We start from the raw sequence: 24573 nt of genomic DNA, 5'->3' as shown, positions 1-24573 counted from the left end.
AATTAGTATGCAAATTGATGCTAGATAATGCAGCCTCACACAAAGCAAAGCTACTGTTACCACTGTTATCAGGAAAGGTTAGTTTCTGTTATCACATATAATAACAGATAGAAATTGTTCTTACTCGTTCCTGAAGTTAACAAAGACAAAAAAACTACAAAGCATACACTGTACACACCTCTGTCTTAAAGACTGCCATAGCAGAAAACTTATAAAGGACTGATTCCTCATACTTCTCTCATAAATGTTCCATTCAATTTATTTGTATAGCACATTTAACAATTCCCATTGTCTCAAAGCAGCTTCACAGAAATATGGAAACAGAAGAGAGAGAGAAAAAAAGAAATAAATATAATAATAATAATGATAATAATAATAATAATAATAATAATAATAATAATAAGAAGAAGAAGAAGAAGAAGAAGAAGAAGAAGAAGAAGAAGAAATAAGGGTAAAATAAATAAATGAATATATACAATTAAAGTTTAAAATTTATTTCAAAATACAAACTTAAAATTTAAGATACTATATATAGTATCAATCCCTATGAAGGAAAAACTCCATGAGAGGACATGAGGAAGAAGAGACAATCAGGCTAGAAACTCGGAACACTGGGAGTGAGAGAGAGAGAGAGAGAGAGAGACAGAGAGAGAGAGAGAGAGAGAGAGAGAGAGAGAGAGAGGGGAGAAAAATTGTTAGGTTAATAAATGTTAAATAAATGTAGCTTTATAAAAAGCTTCACTGAATTAAATATTATTTTTCATTTGCTATATAAAAACATATAGTTATTATTAGAATTTGTTGTGGGTTTCTGCCACCTAGAGCTAGACAGCAGCAAGAGAGAAAAGCCAACACTTTTTTGGAGTAAACAAAATTCTTGTTAGAACAAGTTGTTCTGTTGTGTTTCTGTTAGAACAAGATGAATCTGTTTTAATTACAGTAACCAGCTGACATTTGTGTTGGTTAGTGCTAATAACTTTATTTCATTTGTGCTAGGTCTACAATATTAGCATAACCATTATGCTGTTAATGTTCACATAACGTGTAACTAAAATGCTGGTACACTGATGTCATGATCTATTACAGTATATGGCATGTGTGGGCAAAGCAAAACCTGGCCAACTAGTTGTGCTTGCTTGGCAAGTATCAATACCTAATTATCAATATGAGAACTTCATGTGGAACACTTCACTTTTACATCACAATACATGTGCTAAAGATAAAGAAAGCCAACTATTCATAGTGAAAGTGTAAACGTTTGAAAACTAGGCTTGTGGTGGGAATATCAGGAGTGTCACACCGAAGATAAATTAGAATTGTTTGTTTGTTTGTTGTTTTACTGACTTCACAGATCTCAAAGGCTTTTGCTGACCTGAAGCATGGAATTTTTAGTCACATCTGGAGTCACAGCTGTATCTGTTATTTCCCCTTGAATGAAAGCAAGCCTGACTATTACAGTAGCTAGTTAGTTGACTTACAGTAATAACAGTAATATAAGTAACATTATTATGCTACAATACTTGAAGGCTTATTTGAAGTCAGACTGAGTTGGTGGGTTTTTTTGTGACATCTAGTGGTGAATCAACCCTCAGGATGGTGCATTAACATCATTGTCAAAAGATTTACGGTCTATAGTGTAGCATTTTATGCTTAAGTTTTGGAGAAAAAAAAGACAAAAAAATAAAAATAAATAAATAACCTGTTTCTTATAAGATTAGAAAACATCTCGGGAAAAGCGTTTAAAAGATCTGTTTAAAAATTTTAATAGCAGAAAATGTTAGAGAAATCCAAATCGGTCATGTTTCCTAAAATAAATAATAATTAAAAGAGAAATAAAATAAATCTCATGTTAGTTTCACTGTGCCTCAGACATCAAGTATTAAAGCTACTAGATGTTTTAAATCTAGCGTAAGTTGATACTAGCATCCTAGAAGCCTTTAGGGTTACAATTCACTCCCGGAGGGCTTGTAATGTTTAAATATTCCCTTTTCTCACACTGTGTGTTCACATTAAATAAATACAGATTACTAATCGTTATATGTCCATCATACATACTGTGTGAAGCTCCAATATAAAGATCCAAAGATCAAAAAAGCCTAATTTTATTTACACAGATGTCAGGAAGGATCATGTTCAGTCTTTAACCTCTTTCCAGAAGGACTGAGAAGAGCTAATATTGCAGGTAGTTACCTTTTTGGAAAGCTTTTTCAGTAACAGATTTAAGGTATCCTCTAAGCATTTCTCAAGACTGTGCCATGCTCCTGTGGTTCTAATTGAATGCCATGACAGTGATAATGACGTCTCAGATTGGACAAAATACATTCCATACTTGAAGAACAAACATCAACATGTTAAAAAAAAAAATTTTCTGGAACTTTAAAACTTGCCACTGAAACATTCTCAGCTATTTTCAGAATAACAGCTCATACATAAACTGTAGCAACAAAGGAATATATTCTGCAGAGGCTTTAATAACAGTTCCACATGTTTATTTCCAAAAGATTAACACACATACAACATGGCTGATTATATACTTGTCAAAGCGTTACTCTGATTCGTAAATATTTAACGGCAGCAGATGTCAAATGAAGATGCCATTTGGTTTATTTTTAAACACATTTTTTGGTTATTGACAGAATCAGGATTAACCGACATGACAGCTGATGCAGTACTGAAGGTTTCTTGCAAAAGGAGAGCAATGAAAGATGAGATCACTTAAGTGGAACTAAACACATACTGACATACTGTATTTTACATCCTGTGTCTATTACAGGGAACATGAAAGTGTTGCATTCATCAAGTAAATTGTACAGATCATGAAAATTTATTTAACCAAAGGCCAAAGGGTTGTGGACACCTGAAACTCACAACCATGTGTGTTTCTTCCCCAAATGGTTGTCATAAAGTTTGAAGCACACAAGTCTATAGAATGTCTTTGTATATTATAGCAATACAATTTCCTTTCACTCTGATTAAGGTGCTCAGACTTGTTCCAGCATGACAATGCCCCTGTGCACATAGCAAGATCCATGAAGACATGGTTTCACAAGGTTGGAGTGGAAAAACTTGAGTGTCCTGCACAGAGACCTTACCTCAACCCCATTGAACACCTTTGGGATGAATTGGAATGCAGACAGTACCCCAGGGTGTCTTTGTCCATCATTGGTACTTGGCTTCACTAATGCTCTTGTGGATGAACCAGCACAAATCTTGAAAGCCAGTCTCCAAAATCCAGCAGGAAGCCTTTTCAGAAGAACTGAGTGTTATCAGAACAGCAAAGGGGGACTAAATCTGGAATAGGCTTCTCAACAAGAACATATAGGTGTGATGGGCAGGAGTCAACAAACATTTATTTACATATATCACTTCCTAAAATTTATTTCTGGCTACACTGCAGATCTGTTTTGTAGGTCTTTTATTTTTGGTGTTCTTAAAGATATGAGAAATGTTTCACAATCTAATACAAAACCTACTTTAGGAATATTTATAGCTATAGATCTATATAAGCCTTATTGCCCAGCAGACAATGTTTCTAAATCCTGCATGTGGATAGCTTGGCTAATTCATCAATAAGACCTTTTTTCAGCGCTACAACACACAACAGCCAATCACAGACGTCTCTCTTGCCACCGGAGTTCACTGAAATGGGGCAAATTGTGGTATTTAAAGAGTAGTTTTGGTGCATTCATGTAGAACAGATGGCTCCTGAACAGTTTCTTGGCTGGAGATTAACAAATTGCTTGTTTCAGTGAGTACCTCCAAAGCATTATGAATGCATTACAGTTTTCCCCAGTGGTCAAAGATCTGGTCAAAATACCAGTGCAGTGTGTGCCATAAAGGAAGGCTTGTGACACATTACACTCCAGCTTCTGTTATAATCAGGTGACAAAACAGGTGCTTGAAGGTATTTTAAACAGTGATGGAACTGTTCAAGAATCCAAAACAACGTCCCATCAAACTCCTCTGAAAATGCTTTTAACTAAAATGTACTGATTGTACAAGATGATTTCTTGTTACACCTACCAGTTTTGGATTCTCTTTAGAGATTTTTAAGCTAATTATACCACAACAGAATCTGATTGGTCAGAGGAGTTTTATATAATAGCCTGGCTCAGTTCCGCTTGTTACATAAACAATGGGTTTATATCAATATGAATCGATGGAAGCTGCATGTTATCTAAGCTTAATTGTAAGCAGATTCTTAAAACTTGTGGTGTTTAAACAGATTAATGTGTTAACGTTCTGTTAGCACACATTTATGGTAGGAATTATTCCAAATATTCAAAGGTGTAAAAAGGTCAATAGGTAAAAGTAGGCATTGTGCCCAGTTGTTTGTATGGAAAATTTGAATTATTGTGTTTAATGTGTATTTTATTAAAATTTTAAGTCAATTTATTATGTTTTGTTTGGGTTTTTTTAGGGTGCCAATAATTCTGGAACTGACTGTAGCAAAATGTGTTCATTTGCAGACAGACTATTACCCTGTTTACAATAAACATTTTCGATGTCTAAGCAAGTGAGCATGAAGCATCACATACAGTGATAAACAAAATATACATTTCAAACTGAAATAGACAAGAGGTTCAAATGTTCTGATAAAATGCTAATTTACAGGTTACATTTAATTAGATTTATTCAGAGTAACTAGATTCCAGCTTCTTGTCTACGGTGCCCTAACAGTTATGGTCGATTTTTTACAAAGAGGACATTGGGGCATGTTTGTCTTCTTAACACTGTGTCAATTCATCTAAGAGCCCGACCTACAAATATGACACATAGTCCTCAGTTTACACTGACCCTTTAATTTAAGATGTTCAGTTTGCCAAAGAGGAAAGGACACACTGTGAACCATAATAATCTCCTGCAATCTGAACGGGTAGGACTTTTAAACCAAAAGGCGTACTGTGGTACTAAGTACTTAATTATGGCATAATTTATCCAAATATCATGTTGATCAGCACAGACAGACAGACAAACAGACAGATAGATATGTGGATAGATAGATAGATAGATAGATAGATAGATAGATAGATAGATAGATAGATACTGTAGATAGATAGATAGATAGATAGATAGATAGATAGATAGATAGATAGATAGATAGATAGATAGATAGATAGATAGATACTGTAGATAGATAGATAGATAGATAGATAGATAGATAGATAGATAGATAGATAGATAGATAGATAGATAGATACTGTAGATAGATAGATAGATCTACAAAGGGTTTACAAAATGACATTAAAGTTTTTTTTCCCAGAAACCAAAAAGACAATAGTTTACAAATTAAACTCTGTTTGATGGATATAACACAAAGTGATCCTTCAGTATCTGCTTCAAGCTTATTTTCTGGAACAACCAGGTTTTGATCCCAGAGAACTTCGTTTTCCTCTACTTGTGACTTCATACTATAATTTCCACCACATGGCAGTCCAGACACAAATCTCCACCAATTTGTATTTATACACTGCTGAGACTACTTTTGATGAATTGTTCAGCCAGATGACCTCATTCAAAAACATTATAACCCGAGACAGCTTTGTCTAACATCAGTGTCCAATGGGGTGTGGAGTAAAAGTTTTTAAAGAGCAGTTTGTGTGCATTCATGTGGCATAAGTGGCTATTGAGCAGCTCCTACATTAACCAAATGATTGTGCAAACAGCATTCTGGCTGCATTTCAATATGTCTGAAGTGACCAAATGTCTAACATTTTAGAAGATTTTATTAAACATTATAAATAGTTTATTATTATTTAGACTATTTTACAGGGAATAGTAGACAGTATACTTAGCATAGTTTTTAGGACCAGGACTGGGAATGTGTGTAATATGTTTTGAGATTCACTTGATACATTACACAAAGGTACCGGATAGAATTCTGCAGGAAATAAATAAGCTCCTTTTTTAGAATCACCTATAAGCTTGAAGTGAAACTGAACATGTGACAGTTTTGGGTCTGCAGCTGCATTATGCCAGTGGATGACCTAATACTTGTGTGGACCCATAGTTTCTGCTTTTAACAACTAAAAAGTGCTTCACTTTAACTCATTTGTAAGAGAGACAAGAATAAATAAATGCTGTGGGCTGTTTTTCTGTGCATTGTGCAATATTTCTGCATTCTGTTCATGAAATATTACAAATTGTATTAACAAGTACTAACAAAACAGCAAAATGCAGTGTTAGTGTTAGACTGCAAAACAATTTACTTTTCCGTCACTAGTTGTATCACTGAGCATAAAGAGATCATCTCAATGACTGGAAAGTGGGAAAGAGTAAAATGACTTGTATATTCTAAGTGGTGAGGCTTTGTTAATGTGAACACCTCTCTTTTTTGGCCCTCATGACTCGGGTCAAAACACCTAGCTGGCCTCTCTCTTCCACAACTGCTCAAAGTAACATTTCAGTCTAAATGATGGACTGAGCATGCGCCCTGCTTTGCTTTGTTCGCTGTAATCTAAAAACTGAGTGCCTGCTCAGTCCATTTAGGCCAAAAGCTGGAGGTTTATGATGTGATGATAGTAGATATAAAATGACTGGAGAAAATCACACATGTCAGCTTTAGCTAGCTGTGAAGCAGCAATGTTTGGTTGTAAATAGTATGTGCTGTGGCATGTGAGGCTGGAGTGAAGTCCAGGCAGATACGTGCTCAGGCTATAGTGGAGACAAGCTGTGATTACTGACTGAAGGGTGAAAATGACTTTCTGAAAATGTGTTGGAAGTGAGAATAGCAGCTTCAGCCAGCCACACAGACTGGCCATTTTCTTTTTCACTTGACTACAGCTCACTGAATAATTCTTATTGTAAATCTTGCAAATAATGATCATTAGACCAGAGTCAAAGTACATTACTGCCCAAAAGTTGGGTCTCAATTGTAGAAATTTCTATTATATAAAAGATACATAAGAATATAGGTTAGTAAGAAGTTGTTTGCCTTTTCTTTAAAATATAGAAATTATGTGTAACGTGTAACAATGTCACTATTTATGTTTGTTTTAAAAACAAAATAAAATATAGACGAGTTAATTTTTGTTTTATATTTTTATTTGTTTCTAAAACAAATGTAAATAGTGACATTGTTGCACATGTGTAAATTATATACAAAAAAAATCTATACTTATATATATACACACAAAATTTAGTCATAGATTGAATATATATATATATTCATTGCTGCTTCACATTTACAGTACTCACCAGTTTCATTCCAGGTAAAGCAGTACATTACATACAACATTTTAAACTAGTGCATATGTTACAAAATTGTGGCCATAAAAATAGACAGAAATTTGGAGAGGAATTGTCAAATGAATGGAATTTTTGGTAAGTGAATAAATTAGCTTACAGGAGTTGTTTTGTGTGAGGGTGGCACTGCAGAAATGGAAACCTGAAAACCTAATAAAGTCCCCGCTGGAGCCCAATAGTATTAATAGGATTACTGAGCTCTAGCTGATGAAAGAGAGAGAGAGAGAGAGAGAGAGAGAGAGAGAGAGAGAGAGAGAGAGAGAGAGAGAGAGAGAGAGAGAGAGAGAGAGAGGGAGGGAGGGAGGGAGGGAGGGACAGAGAGAGCGCGAGTGAGGGGGAGGAGGGAGTGAGAGACAGACAGAGAGAGAGAGAGAGAGAGAGAGAGAGAGAGAGAGAGACAGAGAGAGAGAGAGAGAGGGAGGGAGGGAGGGAGTGAGAGACAGACAGACAGAGAGAGAGAGAGAGAGAGAGAGAGAGAGAGAGAGAGAGAGAGAGAGAGAGAGGGAGGGAGGGACAGAGAGGGCGCGAGTGAGGGGGGAGGAGGGAGTGAGAGACAGAGAGAGAGAGAGGGAGAGAGAGGAAGGGGGAGAGGGAGGGAGAAACAGAGAGAGAGAGAGAGAGAGAGAGAGAGAGAGAGAGAGAGAGAGAGAGAGAGAGAGTGATAAAGAAAGTGATAGAGAGAGTCATAGAGAGGGAGAAAGCAAAGGAGAAAGAGGTTAAAGGGCCCTTCTCAAAAACAGGAAGGGGGAATGAAGAGGGATGGGCGAGGGGGGGGGAGAGAAACTTTAGCCTCTCAGTCTAAAGAATAACCACCAGATAATTCACCTCAACCAACCAGATTCAGTGAAGCAGATCGTAGACTTTTTAAAATGTGGTCTTTTGTTATGATTCGTCCTAATGGATATACAAATTCATGAATATAGAAATACATTTTATTTTTTATTTAGCTGCTTGCTTAAATCCGAGTGGAGTTAAATTTAACAATACAAACATTGCTTGAGTTATTTATAATATACTGCCCAGAAGCAGGAATAACTGCGCTCTGAAAAATGTAGCATAGAACCATGTGCTATTTGTCTGAATATAAACACACATTCACTGGCCTTCAGAGAACTGTAATCTTTTAAACAAAGGATCTTTATATTTTTTATTAAAAAAAAAACAGACAAAAAGGGAAATTGGGTAGCTTGACAAGACCACATTATCCTTGTCTTTCATTAAAGGATGAGAAGAACCTATTGTTACCGAACAGATAACTCATGGAATAGACTTTCAGGAAATGGCCCTTGTTAATAGGACTAAGATTAAACAGGATGCTGTATATAAATTTCAGATGACGGAAGATATAAAAGATGAGACCGTCTGCCCTTGCCCTTTTTCAGGTCATTAAGGTCAACCTTCTGGACTATTATGGGTCAACATCATAGTGCTTTCCTGTTTTTCACACCATAGTTAGAATAACTGATAGGATAATGTTTTGGTTGTTGCCTAAGATCTAACATTGGATTTTAAATTCTATAATCTGAGAGAATGACATATTACTGTTTGTAATGAGATATAATCCCGCTATTCAATTACTGTTTGGTTCAGTTCAGCTACCAAATCTGACCTCAGAAGACTACAGAGGGTAGTCCGGACTGCTGAGCGAATCATTTCCACTGTACATACAAACTGTCTATATTATATATGATCCACTGCATTAAGACGAACAATAAAGTAATATGTCACCATATTTGTTAATATTTTTTGAATGATTTGTATTAAGGCTACACAGAGATTTTTTAGGGAATGGATCCCAGGCAACACAACAAGTGCATAAAACACAGCAACACAAAAAGCACTTCATTTTATCTTGGGGATGTGATGAATAAACTATGCAAATATGAAGCACTTCCTTCAGCTGTTGTTTTTGTCTTTTTTTTCTGTTGTTGAACTTTGTTAAACTGTGTAAATGAGACGTCAGGCTTAGAATTATCATGAGCTTCAGGACAGACAACCTACAAGACTACTCGAGCTCTGTATTCAGTCTCAGGACTCTGGAGCTTGAGACTGCTCAAGACTTTCACTCTGTACACGCGATTGTGGCACCTGAAATCTCGCGAGATTTTCTCTCATCACGGTTTGGATCCCGCCCCTGAAGCGATGCCCTACTGCAGTGTGTGTGTGTGTGTGTGTGTGTGTGTATATAGCAGCGAAAGAGGCGCTGAAACGAGAGGAGGAGTTGCGGCAAGGTCGCTACAGCATCACACACAGAACAGCTAGCTACCTTTTCCACCAAACCGAATTATAACGGACTTCATTCTAATTGTCTTTACACGCACAACAGTCGCACTGGAGCTTCACTAATCACGAGCTGATCCGGACCTGAGAGCCGATGCCTTGCGTTAAGACTAGTGTAGCCGTTAAACTCCATTTGCATCCGCGTGTTGTGTGTGTGTGTAAAGTCGCAGACGCCCTGACTGTCTGTATCTGTGAGCGGAAACTACACGAGTCTTTCCGTTTTGTCTGTGCGTGAGTGAGTGTGGACAGCTAAAGCTACGTGTTCAGTGAGAACAGCCGGCATCCATCACTGCATTGTACCGGGGCCCATTAGTCGGACAAGTCACGCGTTCTCGGTTGGTCATGTCTGCGCTTTCCAGCCCTGAATGTGCGGCGCAGCAGGAGACGGACTTCCTGAGGTTGAACGGCGGTAAAGGACCGTCCGGTCCGACTCCGAGTCAGAGTCGCTTTCAGGTCGATCTGGTGGCTGAAGCAGGGGGTTCTGATCAAAACACCGCGTGCTCACCGCGACCTGAGGATGAGAACGCCGGCAGGCTGCGCGGTGATGAGGCAGCCAACGGAGACGAGGCGAAAGGACGCTTCCGCGTGGTGAACTTCGCCGACGCGAGCGGGGCCCCGAGTCCAGACGCAGTGGCCGGTGACGGCCTGCAGAACGGCGACACGGCGCTGAGTGAAGGCAGCATTCACTCCTCCACCGGCGGCCAGCAGCACTACCACTACGACACGCACACCAACACGTACTACCTGCGCACGTTCGGGCACAACACCATCGACGCCGTGCCCAAGATAGACTTCTACCGACAGACTGCGGCACCACTGGGAGAGAAGCTCATCAGACCCACCCTGTCTGAACTGCACGATGAACTGGACAAGGTAAGATCACATGGACAACTCTGACCTAAGGGTCATGATAAAACACGACCTTGTAAATATAGCCCTCAGATGCAGGGTTGCCAGATCTCATCGAATCATTAACTTGACATTGAGCTTATGTGAATTAAAATATCTCACTGGAAGTAGGGAAGGACCAATCTGGCAACCTTTCATGGTATATGATCAAATGCTTGTAGACACCTGACTATCACATCCATATGAAGCCTTTTTACGCAGTAGTAATACAGTTTCTCTTTACTGAAGCCAAGGGAACCATATCAGTTCTAGCATAACAGTGCTCTTGTCCCAAAAGCAAGGGTCTGTGCTCAAGGTTAGACTGGATGAACTGTTGTATCCTGCACAAACACCTGACCTCAACCCTACTGAGCACCTTCAGAACGTTGGCATGTGACTCCTTTTTTTGTCCTACTTCAACGTCTGATCTCACTAATGCACTTGTGGCTGAATGAGCGCACATCCTCACAGTCACGCTCCAAAATCAAGTCTTTCCATAAAAACAGTCTTTCCATAAGTGTGGAATAATTAATAGCACAGTGAGAATGGGTTTGATGGGAAGTTGTCCACAAACCCTTTGCCATATAGTGTAGATTCAGATCGCTTTATTGGCATGAATGAATGATCAAAACTATTGGTGCATGTAGTTTATTTATACACTTTAGAGCTATGTACACTTGTATAGTACTGTTCTGTTATGCATTTACACCAGTGTTTATATTTGGTATACGGTATTACACCAGTAAATATATTTATATTTCTAGTTTGTTCACAGTTTTACTGATAATCTGAGCAATATCTGTTTCTGGTACTTTTTGCTTTAGGCATGTGCAACATGTCTCAAAATGTACGAAGTATAAAAAAATGTGTTTTTATTAGTATTGAAAAAAAAAAATCACATGTCTATTGATTATAGGTGCAGATATCTCTAATGCTACATTCACACGTATACACACCTGTAGTGATGAATCGATAGGAGTGACCGTGGCATGACAAAGTTGAGAACTTTGTGAACACGTAACTTGGTGAATTTTTCAGCAAGAAAACTAATCTGGAATGCTGGTTGTGCCAACCACTGTTAAACATTATTACTATGGCAACCAGCAGTAAAAACATGTCTTCTGGCGACTTCATAGTACGGCGACCTGCGGCAATAAAATCACTGAATGTGTGAACATGGAATAAGACATCGAACAAATACACATTTTAGACCATAACTCGTGATGAAATCCTGTTTCAGGTGCAAATTTTTAGATCCCATCAGTTGACCTAGTCCCTGAATTCTGCATGTGTTTTGGCACCTCTTTTTCCCCCTTTGCAACTTAACTGTATCTCATAAAAATAATTACTTTACTTAATGCTGTTTTGAAAACACACAGCGGCAAGGACTTTATTCGTAACCGAACCACCTACAGCTCTGTCACGCGGGGCATGCAATTGGATTTCTGAAGCCCCAAATGCAGTAGTGTGTCACAAGCAGGTGGGAAAGTTAAAGTTATTCTGTTAGCTTAGCTTAAATTAGCTTAAATTAGCTTAAATTAGCTTAAAAGGTTAGCAACCTTTTACTACTGTAGGTGCTGGGATATTCTGTAGTTTAGTAAAGGAGGACAGTTCCTGTTTATCCGGTAAGTGTCTGGAAGTGCTCTGGGATGAGTGTGAATGACGAAGAACAGGGTATTAGTGTATTAGAAGTTCATATACACATTCTCTTGTAGCTTTACACAGCTTGTAACCCAGTAGAATGAATATTTATACTGAGAGACCGTGTGTCCTATTGTTTTAATATTAGTGCTCCACTGGTTTTGATTTTGATTTGGCAGGAATGCCACGTTTAGACTGTTGAAAGTTATTGGAAGGTTTAAGTTATTAGAGAAAGTCGTGCGACGTTTACATTACAATGAAATTTTAGTTTTTCTTTTGTGGTTGGCATTAGGAAGACTTATAAAGAATGTCTGTCTGCATATCTGTCTGACTTTTTATTTACCCCTTTCTTAGTGTTTTTTTACTTTTGGGCTTTTCTTCTCTGCTCTTCTTTCATCTTGCACAGAGATGATGGAATCTCAAGATCGGTGCAGTAAAAACCGAACACCGTGCCGTGTCCTAAGTGCATAATGCATTGCATACGGGTGTGAAATCTCTTCAGCCTGTAAGTTCATTGGCATTTTGGAGGCTGTTGCTTGCCTGTGCCTGATGAACATACTATGCTGTCATCACGTGCAACATAATTAGCACGAAATAGGGCACACATGGTTGTGACTGACCAGTCAATACTGCCCTACTGTTGTTGGATTGCTCTCTCTTTCGATCATTATGACCGTTCTTCACTTTTTCAGCACCTTAGGACAAGGCCGTCATAGGTTTTGTACCCTTTTTTGGCCTCCTGCGTCACAGCTGTCAGTAACCTGATAGACGTTTGTAGACACTTTATGCCATGTGTTTTGATATCACACGTTGCTGTTAAGACGGTTAATATCTTTACTGGAAACTTGCCAAACTTTTCTAAGCGATTGTATTGTTTATTAATAAAACTATGCTTGATTAGGGTGTGTCTAATATACTGTACAAATCTGTTATTTCTTGTTGTCACAAGTCTTCATACTGTTAGTAGATATTTCATCACATCCTGCTGTTTATAATCACAGTTCAGCTCTGATTTGCCAATGTTCCCTTGTCCCTACTAAAAAAAACTAATCCCTGGGGTTTAATCTGCATAAATCCTTCTGTGTCATATGGTCAGTGTCAGTTCTGCTAAAAGGCACTCGATCATTTGTTACATAAGCTTGCTACTTAAATTTACATTACAGTCAGTACAGTGAATGGTCGACCCCTATCTCCCCACCCCTTCCCTTTTTTTTTTCTTTTTATATAGCACCATATTTTCCTACTGTTCTCACTAGCCGGATGTTACTGTTCTACAAATCCATGATGGAATGGAACTTCCTCTTGCCCCGAGTGGATCTTAAACCGTAATCAATGCGTCTGCCAATAAAAGTTATGTATAGTCTATTAACTGGGACTGACTGTCACTTGTCATTAATGTTTACCTGCACATGGCTTCCCCTAATAAAGACATGTGACGTAATAATGACACATTGTCATGTTTTGGGCTGAGAATGCTGTGCGTTTATAGGTTCGTTGCCTGGCAGCAGGATGCTGGTGGAGGCTCATTGTATGTAGGAACTGCATGAGGTGCTGCATGATATTGACCAGCCAGAGGGAAACCCTGACCGAGCAGCTTTATTCAGTGCGGTGCGGCCGAGCAGAAGCAAATTGTGCTGAAATATTGATGCCATCTCTGCTGTCACTGCTGAGAGAGAAGACTTTTTTTTTTTTTATAACGTCATGAGCACAGTGCGGATTTATGAATAAGAAATTAAACAGGAAATACTCCAGTATCCAGCGAAAGATTATGCAGAATCGCTTTAAAACGGAGATGATAACAGTCGACATTGTGTGAACTGACTGTTACAACTCTACATCTGTATAAGTTTTATGGACCTGGTAGTAATAGGACAATTAGCTGCTCGGTTGTTTTCCTGGCTGGCTGCATCGTTTCATCGTCAGCTCACACTAAATACCTAATAAAGCTAGGTTTAAAGTCTATTGTACATGTTGGCTTCACATTTATTGTGGAGTCTGATACTATAGACGAGACGGCGTATACGGAAAAAAATGGAAGACAATTGCAGGCCTTCATGCACAGAATAACTTGATTTGTCTTTGGTATGCAGTAAAATTGTGTGTACTTGGCCACCATCCTTTGGTGGAGTTACCGTTAATAACAATAATGGTATTTATAAATGCTGTGCATTATACTAATTACAGTAAAAAAGCTTCTCAATAATGCAGTTTTTGAGGAGAGGAGGGATACTTCTCTGTTTTGGTGATTATTGCAACTCTGACGAGGTAAGGAATGTTCACATGAAATATCAATGGCTTGTTTATGCCAAAATATGTTTATTTCTTTATATAATAGATCTTTTTTTTTTAATTATTTGTATTTGTGTGTAAAACCTCCTGTACATCCAGTCTGCAGTAACAACAAGCATATTTTGTGCCTGTGATGTTAGGGATTAAAAAAAAAAAACGGTATTCACGCCGATCTGGATTCAATAACCACACAGCACACTTCAAAATCCTGCTTCTTGCTGCACTAATCATAGCAACTGAACTGTTCTCTGGTTGATGGTAGAATAGTTTTTACTCTCTGGATTAATTAGTGTGCGTAGATGACGTGTGAGGAAAGGCAAATGAACCTAAAATAAAGTTTGACGCAAATGTCATATCTCTCCTGTTACAACATGCACAGACTTTGTCGCACCGTTCAAACATATCAAGAGAAATTATAAATGTTACCCAGAATTGAATAATACCGTGAATAAGCAATTTTATAATCGACATTGAGGGTTGAGGGTGCAAATAGCTACTTGAGAAACTTTGTTAGGAGCGTATAATGTCCGTACACATTTGTTTTTCTGTTTGAATTAACACACTTATTAAATAGTTTAACTCACCTTTACATTAGCTACCGATAGTTAACTACCACCTTGGTGGGTAGGTTTCTGAGTACCAAAACACAGGACACTTCTCTTTTACTTGGCTGGAAAGCTAGCTAGTGAATTTAGATTTTGTCCAAACATGAGAGCCATTTTAAAGAATGTAAAACTATTCTACAAGGTTAAGAAATTTACAAATTTCCTACTCAAATGTTCCTGTTATTCTTATTACACTGAACAAATTAAGCAAAAATCAAACAAACCAGGCTCGTCCTGATAGTAACTAAGAATGCTCTGTGCTAAGTAGCCAAATGTCAGCTGTTAGTGAGATAATGTAAGAATAAATTGACCCACTGGGCTGCTGGACTCGTCATGGAGTGAACTATCAGAGTATCAGTAAAAACGAGTGTGCAAATGTCTTGTAGCATGCTGTTAATGTGTGTTTATATTGTTCAGTACAATTCCAGCACTGCAGCATGCTCAAGTGGATTACTTGTCCCCTGAATGCGTCATGGCTCAAAATAGGCCTGAAGTCTTCCCCCAGCTCACAGGGTCTGGTTGTCTAAGCCAGTCATTCCTTTACCTTACTGGTTAAACAGTATATTTCTGCTATTTTGCATTGCTATGCTAATCACCATAGCTTGTCTGTTTTTTGGTGTCGATTTTTCAGATGGTTGTGGATTTACGGCTTCCATGTTGTACACAGCAAGTTAGGGATCAGATTTGTCTGAGGGTGGGGTGGGGCTGGGGGTAGCTACACTGGAGAGCATGTGGCCCACATTTGGCCAAGCTAGACACGTCAACTTTGCTTCAATAGAACAGTTGGCAGAATTTTGGCTGCCAGCGTATCTTCTGCCCTTTTCTGTAAAGAATTCCAGGTTGCAGAGAAAAATGTAGTGGCCTATTAGTGCAAAACAATTTCAGAAATGAAAACACCACAACAATGTCAGAAAACACCACAGCGGAGTAAAAAAATACCAAAGAAAAGCTAAGAACACCAGAGTAAAGTCATTAAAACACCACAGAACAGTCAGAAAACACCACAGAAACGCAAAAAAAAAAAACACCACAGAAACGCTAAAAGAAAAAAACACCACAGAAACGCTAAAAAGAACACCACAGAAACGCTAAAAAGAACACCACAGAAACGCTAAAAAGAACACCACAGAAACGCTAAAAAGAACACCACAGAAACGCTAAAAAGAACACCACAGAAACGCTAAAAAGAACACCACAGAAACGCTAAAAAGAACACCACCGAAACGCTAAAAAGAACACCACAGAAAAGCTAAAAAGAACACCACCGAAACGCTAAAAAGAACACCACCGAAACGCTAAAAAGAACACCACAGAAACGCTAAAAAGAACACCACAGAAAAGCTAAAAAGATCACCACAGAAAAGCTAAACACCACCACAGAAAAGCTAAAAAAACACAGTAACTTCAGAAAACATTAGAGAAATGCTAAAAGCACTACGCCACAGTATGATAACACTGTAGAAAAGCTAAACACACCAGTGCAAAGTCAAACACTTCAACAAGAATTCAAAACAGAACAGACAGGTCCTTATGAACATCACATAGAATGCACATTTCCATTGTTATTTGGTTAGCTTAGCAAACAACTTAATCTGAAGCTACTTGTGTTTATTATTATTATGAGGAGGAGTCATTCAGTCTTCTCAACAACCCAGCTGTCTTTAACTTTTTGACCTTTCAGTGTTTGCACAGTCGTACTAATTCAGTGCATAGATAAAAACATAACTAAAATAAAACTGACGTATAAATGTCCTTGATAAAAGCATGAATAAAAGCATCAGTAGATTCATCTAGTCACTTAAACATCCTGCAGCTTTCCTTTTCCTGCAGACTCTCAGACTGGCGCATGCTCTAGCCAATCGGCATCTAATGGTCATGTACAGAGCCACTTAATATTGAGATGTTGATGTATTTGTTATTAGTTTGTCTGATTTGCTGGTGTGCTTTTGTACTTAAGTGAAACAACTGATTGTTAGCTTTTTTTTTTTTTTTTTTTTTTTTTTTTTTTTTGCTTTTCAACCTGGTTTTCTGGTCATAGTGTAGAGTTGATATCTGAGCTTCATTGGATTTTACAGATGACCTCCTCCTATTGAAGAGAATGACATGACGTGAAACTGGAGCTCTGCTACATGGCCACACATACATGTCCAGTGTGAAATGGTGAAAGGATGGATGGATCCACCGATTATAGTTCAGTGCTAAAGGGCACATGACACAGTGCTGGTACTTGAGCCTGACTACCGGCCTTGAAAGTCAGTGTGTTATTGCAATGTTGTTTTATATGTATACATTGCATTTGTGCTAGCAAAGACTGCATAAACCCAACAACAATCCTCTTCTAAACAAGAAGGTGCACTGTGGGAGCCTTACTGAAATAGCAATGATCCTGTATCGGTGCTAGCATTCAGTTGACTGAACAAGAAAACAAAAACTTGTTTTTATTTCAACATCTATTCGGTTACGAGTAATTTGCTGATGATTACGCTACACAAAGCATGATTGTCTGATAATGAAGCTCATCTGTCCTTCTTCCGGAGGTTACTAGCTACGTGGCAGATGTAGTTTCATAGGCATGATGGCGATGATGAAAAGATATGACCGGGGGGGGACTTGCTAACTACCTTTATCCACCACAGTGCAATTAGACAACATGAATAGTTCAATTCAGTTTTATTTGTAGAACAATGTCTCAAAGCAGCTTTTGAGAAATCCAGGTACAGATAGCAAACACTAATAAGTAATGTCATGTAATGTGTAATGTTTATAACTCAAAATTTGTTCAAATGGTGTTCAGTATGGACTTCTGGACTAGGACTATCCACCCATTCATCCATCTACCCACAGCAGCTATAAGTCTCTTAAGTATCTTCAGGTGAGTGTGCACTGATGCACGGCTAAAACTAGGCAGAAACTAACTGTTTTTGGGAAGTACAGATCATTAAGGTGTCCATGTGGGACCCTCCGCAGCAGCAGATGAGTCACAAGTGAAACGCCCCAAGCAGATTTGGAGCAGCGGATTAAATCGGGCAGATTTATATGGTGAGAGGAGCCATAAGAGTAGAACAGTTAGCATGCCAGCCAAGCTGTCCTGATACAGTATCTCATTCACTACATCTGGCACATTTCACTTCTGCACTGTAGCTTGAGGGAGTGCAGCTTATAGATTACTTGCCAATCACCGCTCAGCTGTTAGCATTTTAAATTATTTTATATGTATGTGTAAAATTAGAGAACAATTCAAAAACACTTGATTTCATTGTTGGTGCACTGAGTCACTCAATAATTAAAGGAATATTAGCTATGGGTTATATCACTGTTCTATTAGCATGTTTTGCAAATGATCACGGTTGTGTAGAGGTCCTTACTTTGAATGACTTCAGCACATCTGCATTTGCAGGACATCACTAGTTTCTCACACTGTGTCCAGTCTTGATTTTTGTCCTCTCTTTTTCCGGTTTCTTCCCTATAGTTGGATTCTGAGCAGTATCTTTGTTGACAAAGTTTTTCCAAACTGTTTCTGTAGATCACGACTCTGGGCTTATTTGAATCTTAGCTTCAAGTAACTGTTTTACCTGATGTGCAGTGTGACGGGGACGTTGTGTTACATGACAATTGGCGGCGGATTGGCGGTTATTCATAATGGTCTGTCTGTCTGACACTGATTCAGCTATCTATCTATCTGTCCATCTATCTGGACAGACAGACAGACAGACAGATGTATATCTAGCTAGACAACATAGCAGGACAGCCCCCAAAACCATATTAAATAAGTTAAGATTTTTTTTTGAAGCTCAGTAACTACTTTTATTTCAAAGCAACAAAGTTGAAATCTTGAGTAGCAACTGATCCTGATGATTCAATATTCTTTTTTTAAAACTAGTAATCATTTATTATTTTTATCTACAGCATATATCATTCATTCATTCATCTTCTACCGCTTATCCGAACTACCTCGGGTCACGGGAAGCCTGTGCCTATCTCAGGCGTCATTGGGCATCAAGGCAGAATACACCCAGGACGGAGTGCCAACCCATCGCAGGGCACACACACACTCAGACAGCATATATCGATTATGTTTTAAAATTGCAGTTTAACAAAGTGCTGCTGTTTATAAATAAATCTTTTTCTTTAATGTTTACTAAATTTAATGAAGAGAACCAGAGCAGACGTTATACATTCGAATACCAATACTAATAAATTCTATTAATAAAACATTCATGAAATAAAAGCTATCTAGGTTTTCCATTTTTTAAGGCTCAGTATAAAATTAACATTAAATTGTAAGCTGTTTGATCATGATATTATTTCCCCCCCGCTCTGCTTAGATGCTTTATTCTGTCACTGATCACGGTGTAAAGCTTTTATTGTCATGTTGATTTGCAGAGTTTCCTGAAAGCAGTTGATTCATCGAAACACTGAACACACCGAAGGGTACTGGAAATATTTCTCATGACTGTTGATGATTGTTTTTATGATGATTTTTTTCAACCGACGCCACTCTGTTCTGTTATTAATCCGAATATGTATCGTTTTGAGTATAGGAATATAGCAGGTTATCATCAACCTCTTCTTTAGTGTTTCTCATGTCATTCAGGGAGATCATTGTGTTCAAGTGTGCGTATTATTATAGTGTATGCTACATTATCCCTAGTAAATTATAAGCAGATAAATATTTTATTGGGTGATTTTCTCCTTCACTTGATAGCTTGAGTACACAGTATTATCAGTGGCAGTTGTTTGTCCATCCGTCACTGATAGAGCAGCATGTAATGTACCAGGTGTGCTTTTAAAGAGCAGACCAGACGGAAAAGGGGGAGGTTTTTAAAAAAAAAAAAAGAAAGAAAGAAAGAAACAGGCTATGGTTTCCTAGCACCCAGTGAGCTATGTCGCCATAGCGATGCCAGTCTCTCGGGCAGATGAGAAGAAAGCAGTGTACAGTGGGCAGAACACAACAGTCTCCAGTGGCAAAGCCGAATAAAGATCACATGACGTGTGATCACGTTGTTGACCGTTGGTGATTTTGTTCAAAGATGCATGACACACAGGAGTTGAAGTTTAATGTAGTGTAAATGTAGCTGTTTTGAGTTGCTGAGTGTTTTCCATTTTGAGAAACATTGAAGCATGCGTACAAGCAGGTGCGTGTTCGTTGCTGAACTCTCACTGCAGCCATTAAACAGGTGGTGCCTAGTGCTTTTGTGTCGCTTAGTTTCAGACTCCACCTCAATTAGCAGGAGAACTCTCATCCTTAACTCTTATTGAAAGCACAATGGAAAAAAAAATCTGAAATACGCCTCTTGATGTCTGAACATCAAAATCCAGACAGCTGGAGCTAGAGCCTAATTTTAGGATCGAGTTTTAGGAACAGCAGGACGACTTTGAAAAGCCTCGTAAATCTGTAACGAAGATCAAAGATCAACACCGGATCCTGAATGATCTAATCATCAGAATCCAGAAGCCACTGATTAAATGTTGTCTGACGGCACTGATGAGGAGATCATGTGGCTGGATATGACGCGTGAAGCAGCTGATTGTTGGCACATGGGGCTTGCAGTACGACAGCTGCCTGTCTCTCTGTGTGTAGTGACACACGCTGCCTGCTTCCTGTCACTTTAGCTTTGTGACGGCGAGATCAGGAGCAGCGAGTAAGATCGCCCCTTGTTTACTGAATGTGGCCACTGCTGGTTCAAGAAAAAAAAAAACATGCTGAACAACTTGGATGTTCATTTTTGTAATCCTTAATGGCATGCGAAATTTATTTTTGTTAACTTGTCAACTTGCTGATATAGATCTAATACACAGAGAAAGAAGTGCTACTAGGTTACTGATGATGTTATGAGCAGCCATGTTGATTTTACAGCAGTTGCTGAAACTCGGGGTTGAGATCATCTCCATTTACAGAGTATTTTCCCCCTAGTCCATTAACTCTTTACCTAAAGACAGCAATGCAGCAGCGCTTTAATGGGTTTTTTTTTGTCTTCCCAGCTCTATCAGTCTCTAAAATTTCATGCTAATACCAGCGTCCTGGATCGTATCATTCTTGTCATCTTGTATATAGCTAACTAGCGGATTCTAATTAAAACTTGCTAACTAGCTTCTTACAACCACTAACTTCTTACAGGAATAACAAAAATACAGAATCAATCAACATTAAACATTAGAATCACTAAGCAGATCCCAAATATTTCAGTATTTTTACTTTTCAGTTTTCAGAAGACCTCGTTTACATTTGTTGAGATCTCCTCCACTTTGCACGTTTTATGTTAATAATCTTATTAGGTTTATATAGTCACAGCATTTTGATTTATTTTTTTATTTCCTAATCTGTTTACTGCATTTAAGGAATACTTTCATGTTGTGACCACAGAAGGTTGTTGTGTTGAATTCCACAGGAGTAGTGAAGTCTTGCTGTGGTCAAAAAATGTTGCATGGGTTATCAGAAAAGGAAACAATTCTGTAATCAATATAGGCTTGTAAGGTTTTATCTCTTTAAAGTTAATGTTTCCTGAGTAAATACTGACTGCAGCAGGACGGTTAGTGTGTAAGTCATTGTGCTTGGGCAGCGCAGGAAAGGGCTGATCAGAGCGCCACTCCACATGCTTCAGTGTTTATCTTTCTCTCTCTCCGCCCCCATCGCCGCCCCGACCCATCTAGCCATTACGGCACTGTGTGCAAACTGGCGTCAGTAGCTGGAAGGCAGCAGGCCACAGGCCTCCCTTCACGCCTGCCATGTTTGAAGCTGAAGCTGAAGCTGGTGTAATGTAAACACTTTGCTGTTTTAAAGGCTACTTTGAAGATGGAGTCTCATACTGAGCCTTTTATTTCTCATTCCTCATAGTACTTTGTCATAAGCGCACAAACCTTCTTGTACAGTGAAATTATTAACTTGTTCGCTGTGAAAGAACAAAGGAGAATTTCTTTAAAAAAAAAGATTGACAACAAGCTTCATTTATTAGCCATTTAGTAAACATGTGAAGGTTTTTGTATGGCCCAGCGACTCAGAAATAAAACATTAGTAAAACATAAATAAACATAAATAAAACATAGTAAAACATTCATCACACAGCTGATTTGCATACGATGACACTGCGTGGACAACGTGATGAGAAAACGGTGAAAGGTTCAATCAGTAATCTTCCAGTAATGCAGCTCAGTCACTGCAGCGCCTCAGCTTCCACAGACACACACTTAATTTTATAGGACGCTTTTTTTTGGGGTCCTGATTTTACAGTTTTATTCTTATTTGTCCTAATTTATAGACTTGTTTTCGATTGCTTTCTTTCAACATATTCCCTAAGCTGAAATAAATGTGATTTATACCTGGTGGTGTAATCTGTATAAAAATATGTAGTAACTTATGTCACTTTAACGACTTCACTTAAGTGGTCACCGTTAACGGTTAAGAACATATTATAAATCAGAACAGAAAGAACAGGAATGTGGAGGATAAAGCACAAAATAGCAGTCCTAAGTTTATTTAGATAAGGTGTTTATTCTTAATCATCACTCATAGTTTGATTTATTTCCTTGTAACAATTTAAAGCACTTGTACATTCTGTATGGTTCTCTATCTGTTCCAACATAACATGTCACTTATCATAAAGTCATCTGAGATACTTTCTGATCTTAGCAAAGGTGTAATGCCTTACAACTTGAGCCACATCCAAACCAAGTGGACCACAAAGGCAGTCTGTGACCTTGACAGAAGCTCAGACGCTGTTGATTGGTGCCAACGGTGGTCATGCATTTTGATTAGGAGTTCTCTCTGATAACATTTTCTTACCAGAAGGAAACAACGTAGCATGTGCTGCTCTTTTATCAGATCTTCAGCCAGTCGTTTTAAAGCAGCAGTTTTGAAGCTGCTTGAGAGCTTGTTCCAGACCGGCTCTGCTGAAAGGCTGCACTTTACCACTCTGTTCAGTTCTCGTAAAGGAAACTTGTCTAATCTGCTCAGTTTGAGCCTAAATCTCTAGCCTCAAGTTACAGACTATGTGAATGGTGTGGAGTTAGGGGTTTGAACATGGCTGTGTAGTCAGTGATGAGTGAACTCGCAGTAACAATCAGAGGCTTTGTTGCTCAGAGAGGAAGCGTGATTATCTGTGAGAGACGTGAGCTCGTATTGCCTCATGTTCTTTTACTTGCACAGGTCATTTTTATTTAATAATTAGTTAATCCATTAATTACTTTATTGACAGTTTTTCCATGAGGTATTTCTTGGAAAACATACTATCTAATATGCATCAGTATTTTTTTCATCCTAAGTAAAAATGCTGTATATTCTGAATATGAAAGTTTTGGAATACATTCTTCTGTTTTATAACAAAGCGCAGCTTAAAGCTAGACTAATTTGTGTACTAGGACAGAATTGTCCAGATGACAACGTTTTAAAATAGAAAAAAAACCCCACCCCAATCCGCCCCGGGGCATTTTACAATTCTATAGGCATTCACAGAACGTCAGGTCATTCGTTGTTAACAATGATACTTTCAAATCGTAAACACGCTTTCCACAAATCGTCTGGTCATGAAGCATAAGCGTGTGTTTACGTGTGTGTCTGCTGCCCTTTTGTTTTCTCTGACCTTTGTGACTGGCCCAATGCGCTCCGTCTTAATTCAGTCACGCTGGATTGTGCTAGCAGCCGGGGGCGAGGCCTGAGAGGATCGACAGAGGTTTTGTGTGTGTGTGTGTGTGTGTGTGTGTACACATGGTCTATCTTCAGCTAGCGGGTTTACTGTTTTAGAGTCATGGTTCCTACTCGTCACAGACTATGATACTGTTATCACTAGAGATCAGTCCCGTGTAAGAACAGTGCTACACAGGCTTTTGAGTTCATTTGACTTTTGCTTGTTTACTCTCTGGTAGTTTCCCTGCTTACAGTGTAGTTGCTATTATTTGTACTAGGAATGGATAAATGATATCTTTATTAGCAACCCGCTTGGGCAGTAAAAAAGCTGGTGTTCTGCCCAGTTTCATGTTTTGGCTTCCCAGAGACCTAATTGTAATTTAATAACGTATTACTAGCTACTTAATTAGTTAAGTGCGTCAATACTGACCAACTGAATTCCAGGGTGGATGTAACTACATTTATTATTAGTACTGCATTTTATTATTATTATCATTATTAATAATAATGTTGATTAAATTAATTAATTTATTGACTTTTCTCAAATTTGCTAATGTAGCACATTGTGTTTTCAGGTTAAAAAAAAAAAAAAAAATAGAATGCCACCGATCCACATGTCCTCCACGATCTAGGAGATAACTGCTTTTGGCTGCAGTTTATTTTGCAAGAGTTTCGTCTGCGTTTCCACATACCTGTGTGTCCCTGATGGGGAAAAGTTCATCTCATCCCGGCACATGGATGAACCTGGTTAGAGGATAAAATAATGACCGAGTGTCATACCTCGGCTGATGTGTTTAGTGCAGCAGACAGTGGGAGTGTTTGTTTGTTTTGTTTGTTTGTTTGTTTGTTTGTTTGTTTGTTTGTTTTAATTTTTTTTTATCCGTTTTATCCAGGCATCCATGACATTTGATCATGTCAAGGAAGGTCAAATGCTAATTATATACAGGAGCAATGTTTTGGCAAGTGCAGTAATTGTAACCAGCCATAATTTCCTAGGATCGTGTT

The 24573-nt window shown here is 38.4% G+C and overlaps 1 protein-coding gene across 3 annotated transcripts in view; it reads left to right on the top strand.

Moving 5' to 3' along the window:
- The first annotated feature begins 9388 nt into the window (after window positions 1-9388).
- slc12a2 (solute carrier family 12 member 2) overlaps window positions 9389-24573 on the top strand; it is a 59245-nt gene continuing 44060 nt past the window's right edge. For 2 of the 3 annotated variants that reach the window (XM_060895812.1, XM_060895811.1), the window contains exon 1: window positions 9389-10398. In XM_060895812.1, coding sequence (XP_060751795.1) covers window positions 9868-10398 — 531 coding nt within the window. In that variant the 5' untranslated portion in view covers window positions 9389-9867. The remainder of the gene's footprint in view (window positions 10399-24573) is intronic. The other variant, XM_060895810.1, reaches the window with a different exon arrangement.

Source organism: Tachysurus vachellii, chromosome 20 (genome assembly GCF_030014155.1).
Source record: "Tachysurus vachellii isolate PV-2020 chromosome 20, HZAU_Pvac_v1, whole genome shotgun sequence".
Taxonomy (NCBI): domain Eukaryota; kingdom Metazoa; phylum Chordata; class Actinopteri; order Siluriformes; family Bagridae; genus Tachysurus; species Tachysurus vachellii.
Note: the sequence above shows the minus strand (reverse complement) of the source record. Positions and strands in the feature narration are given on the sequence as shown.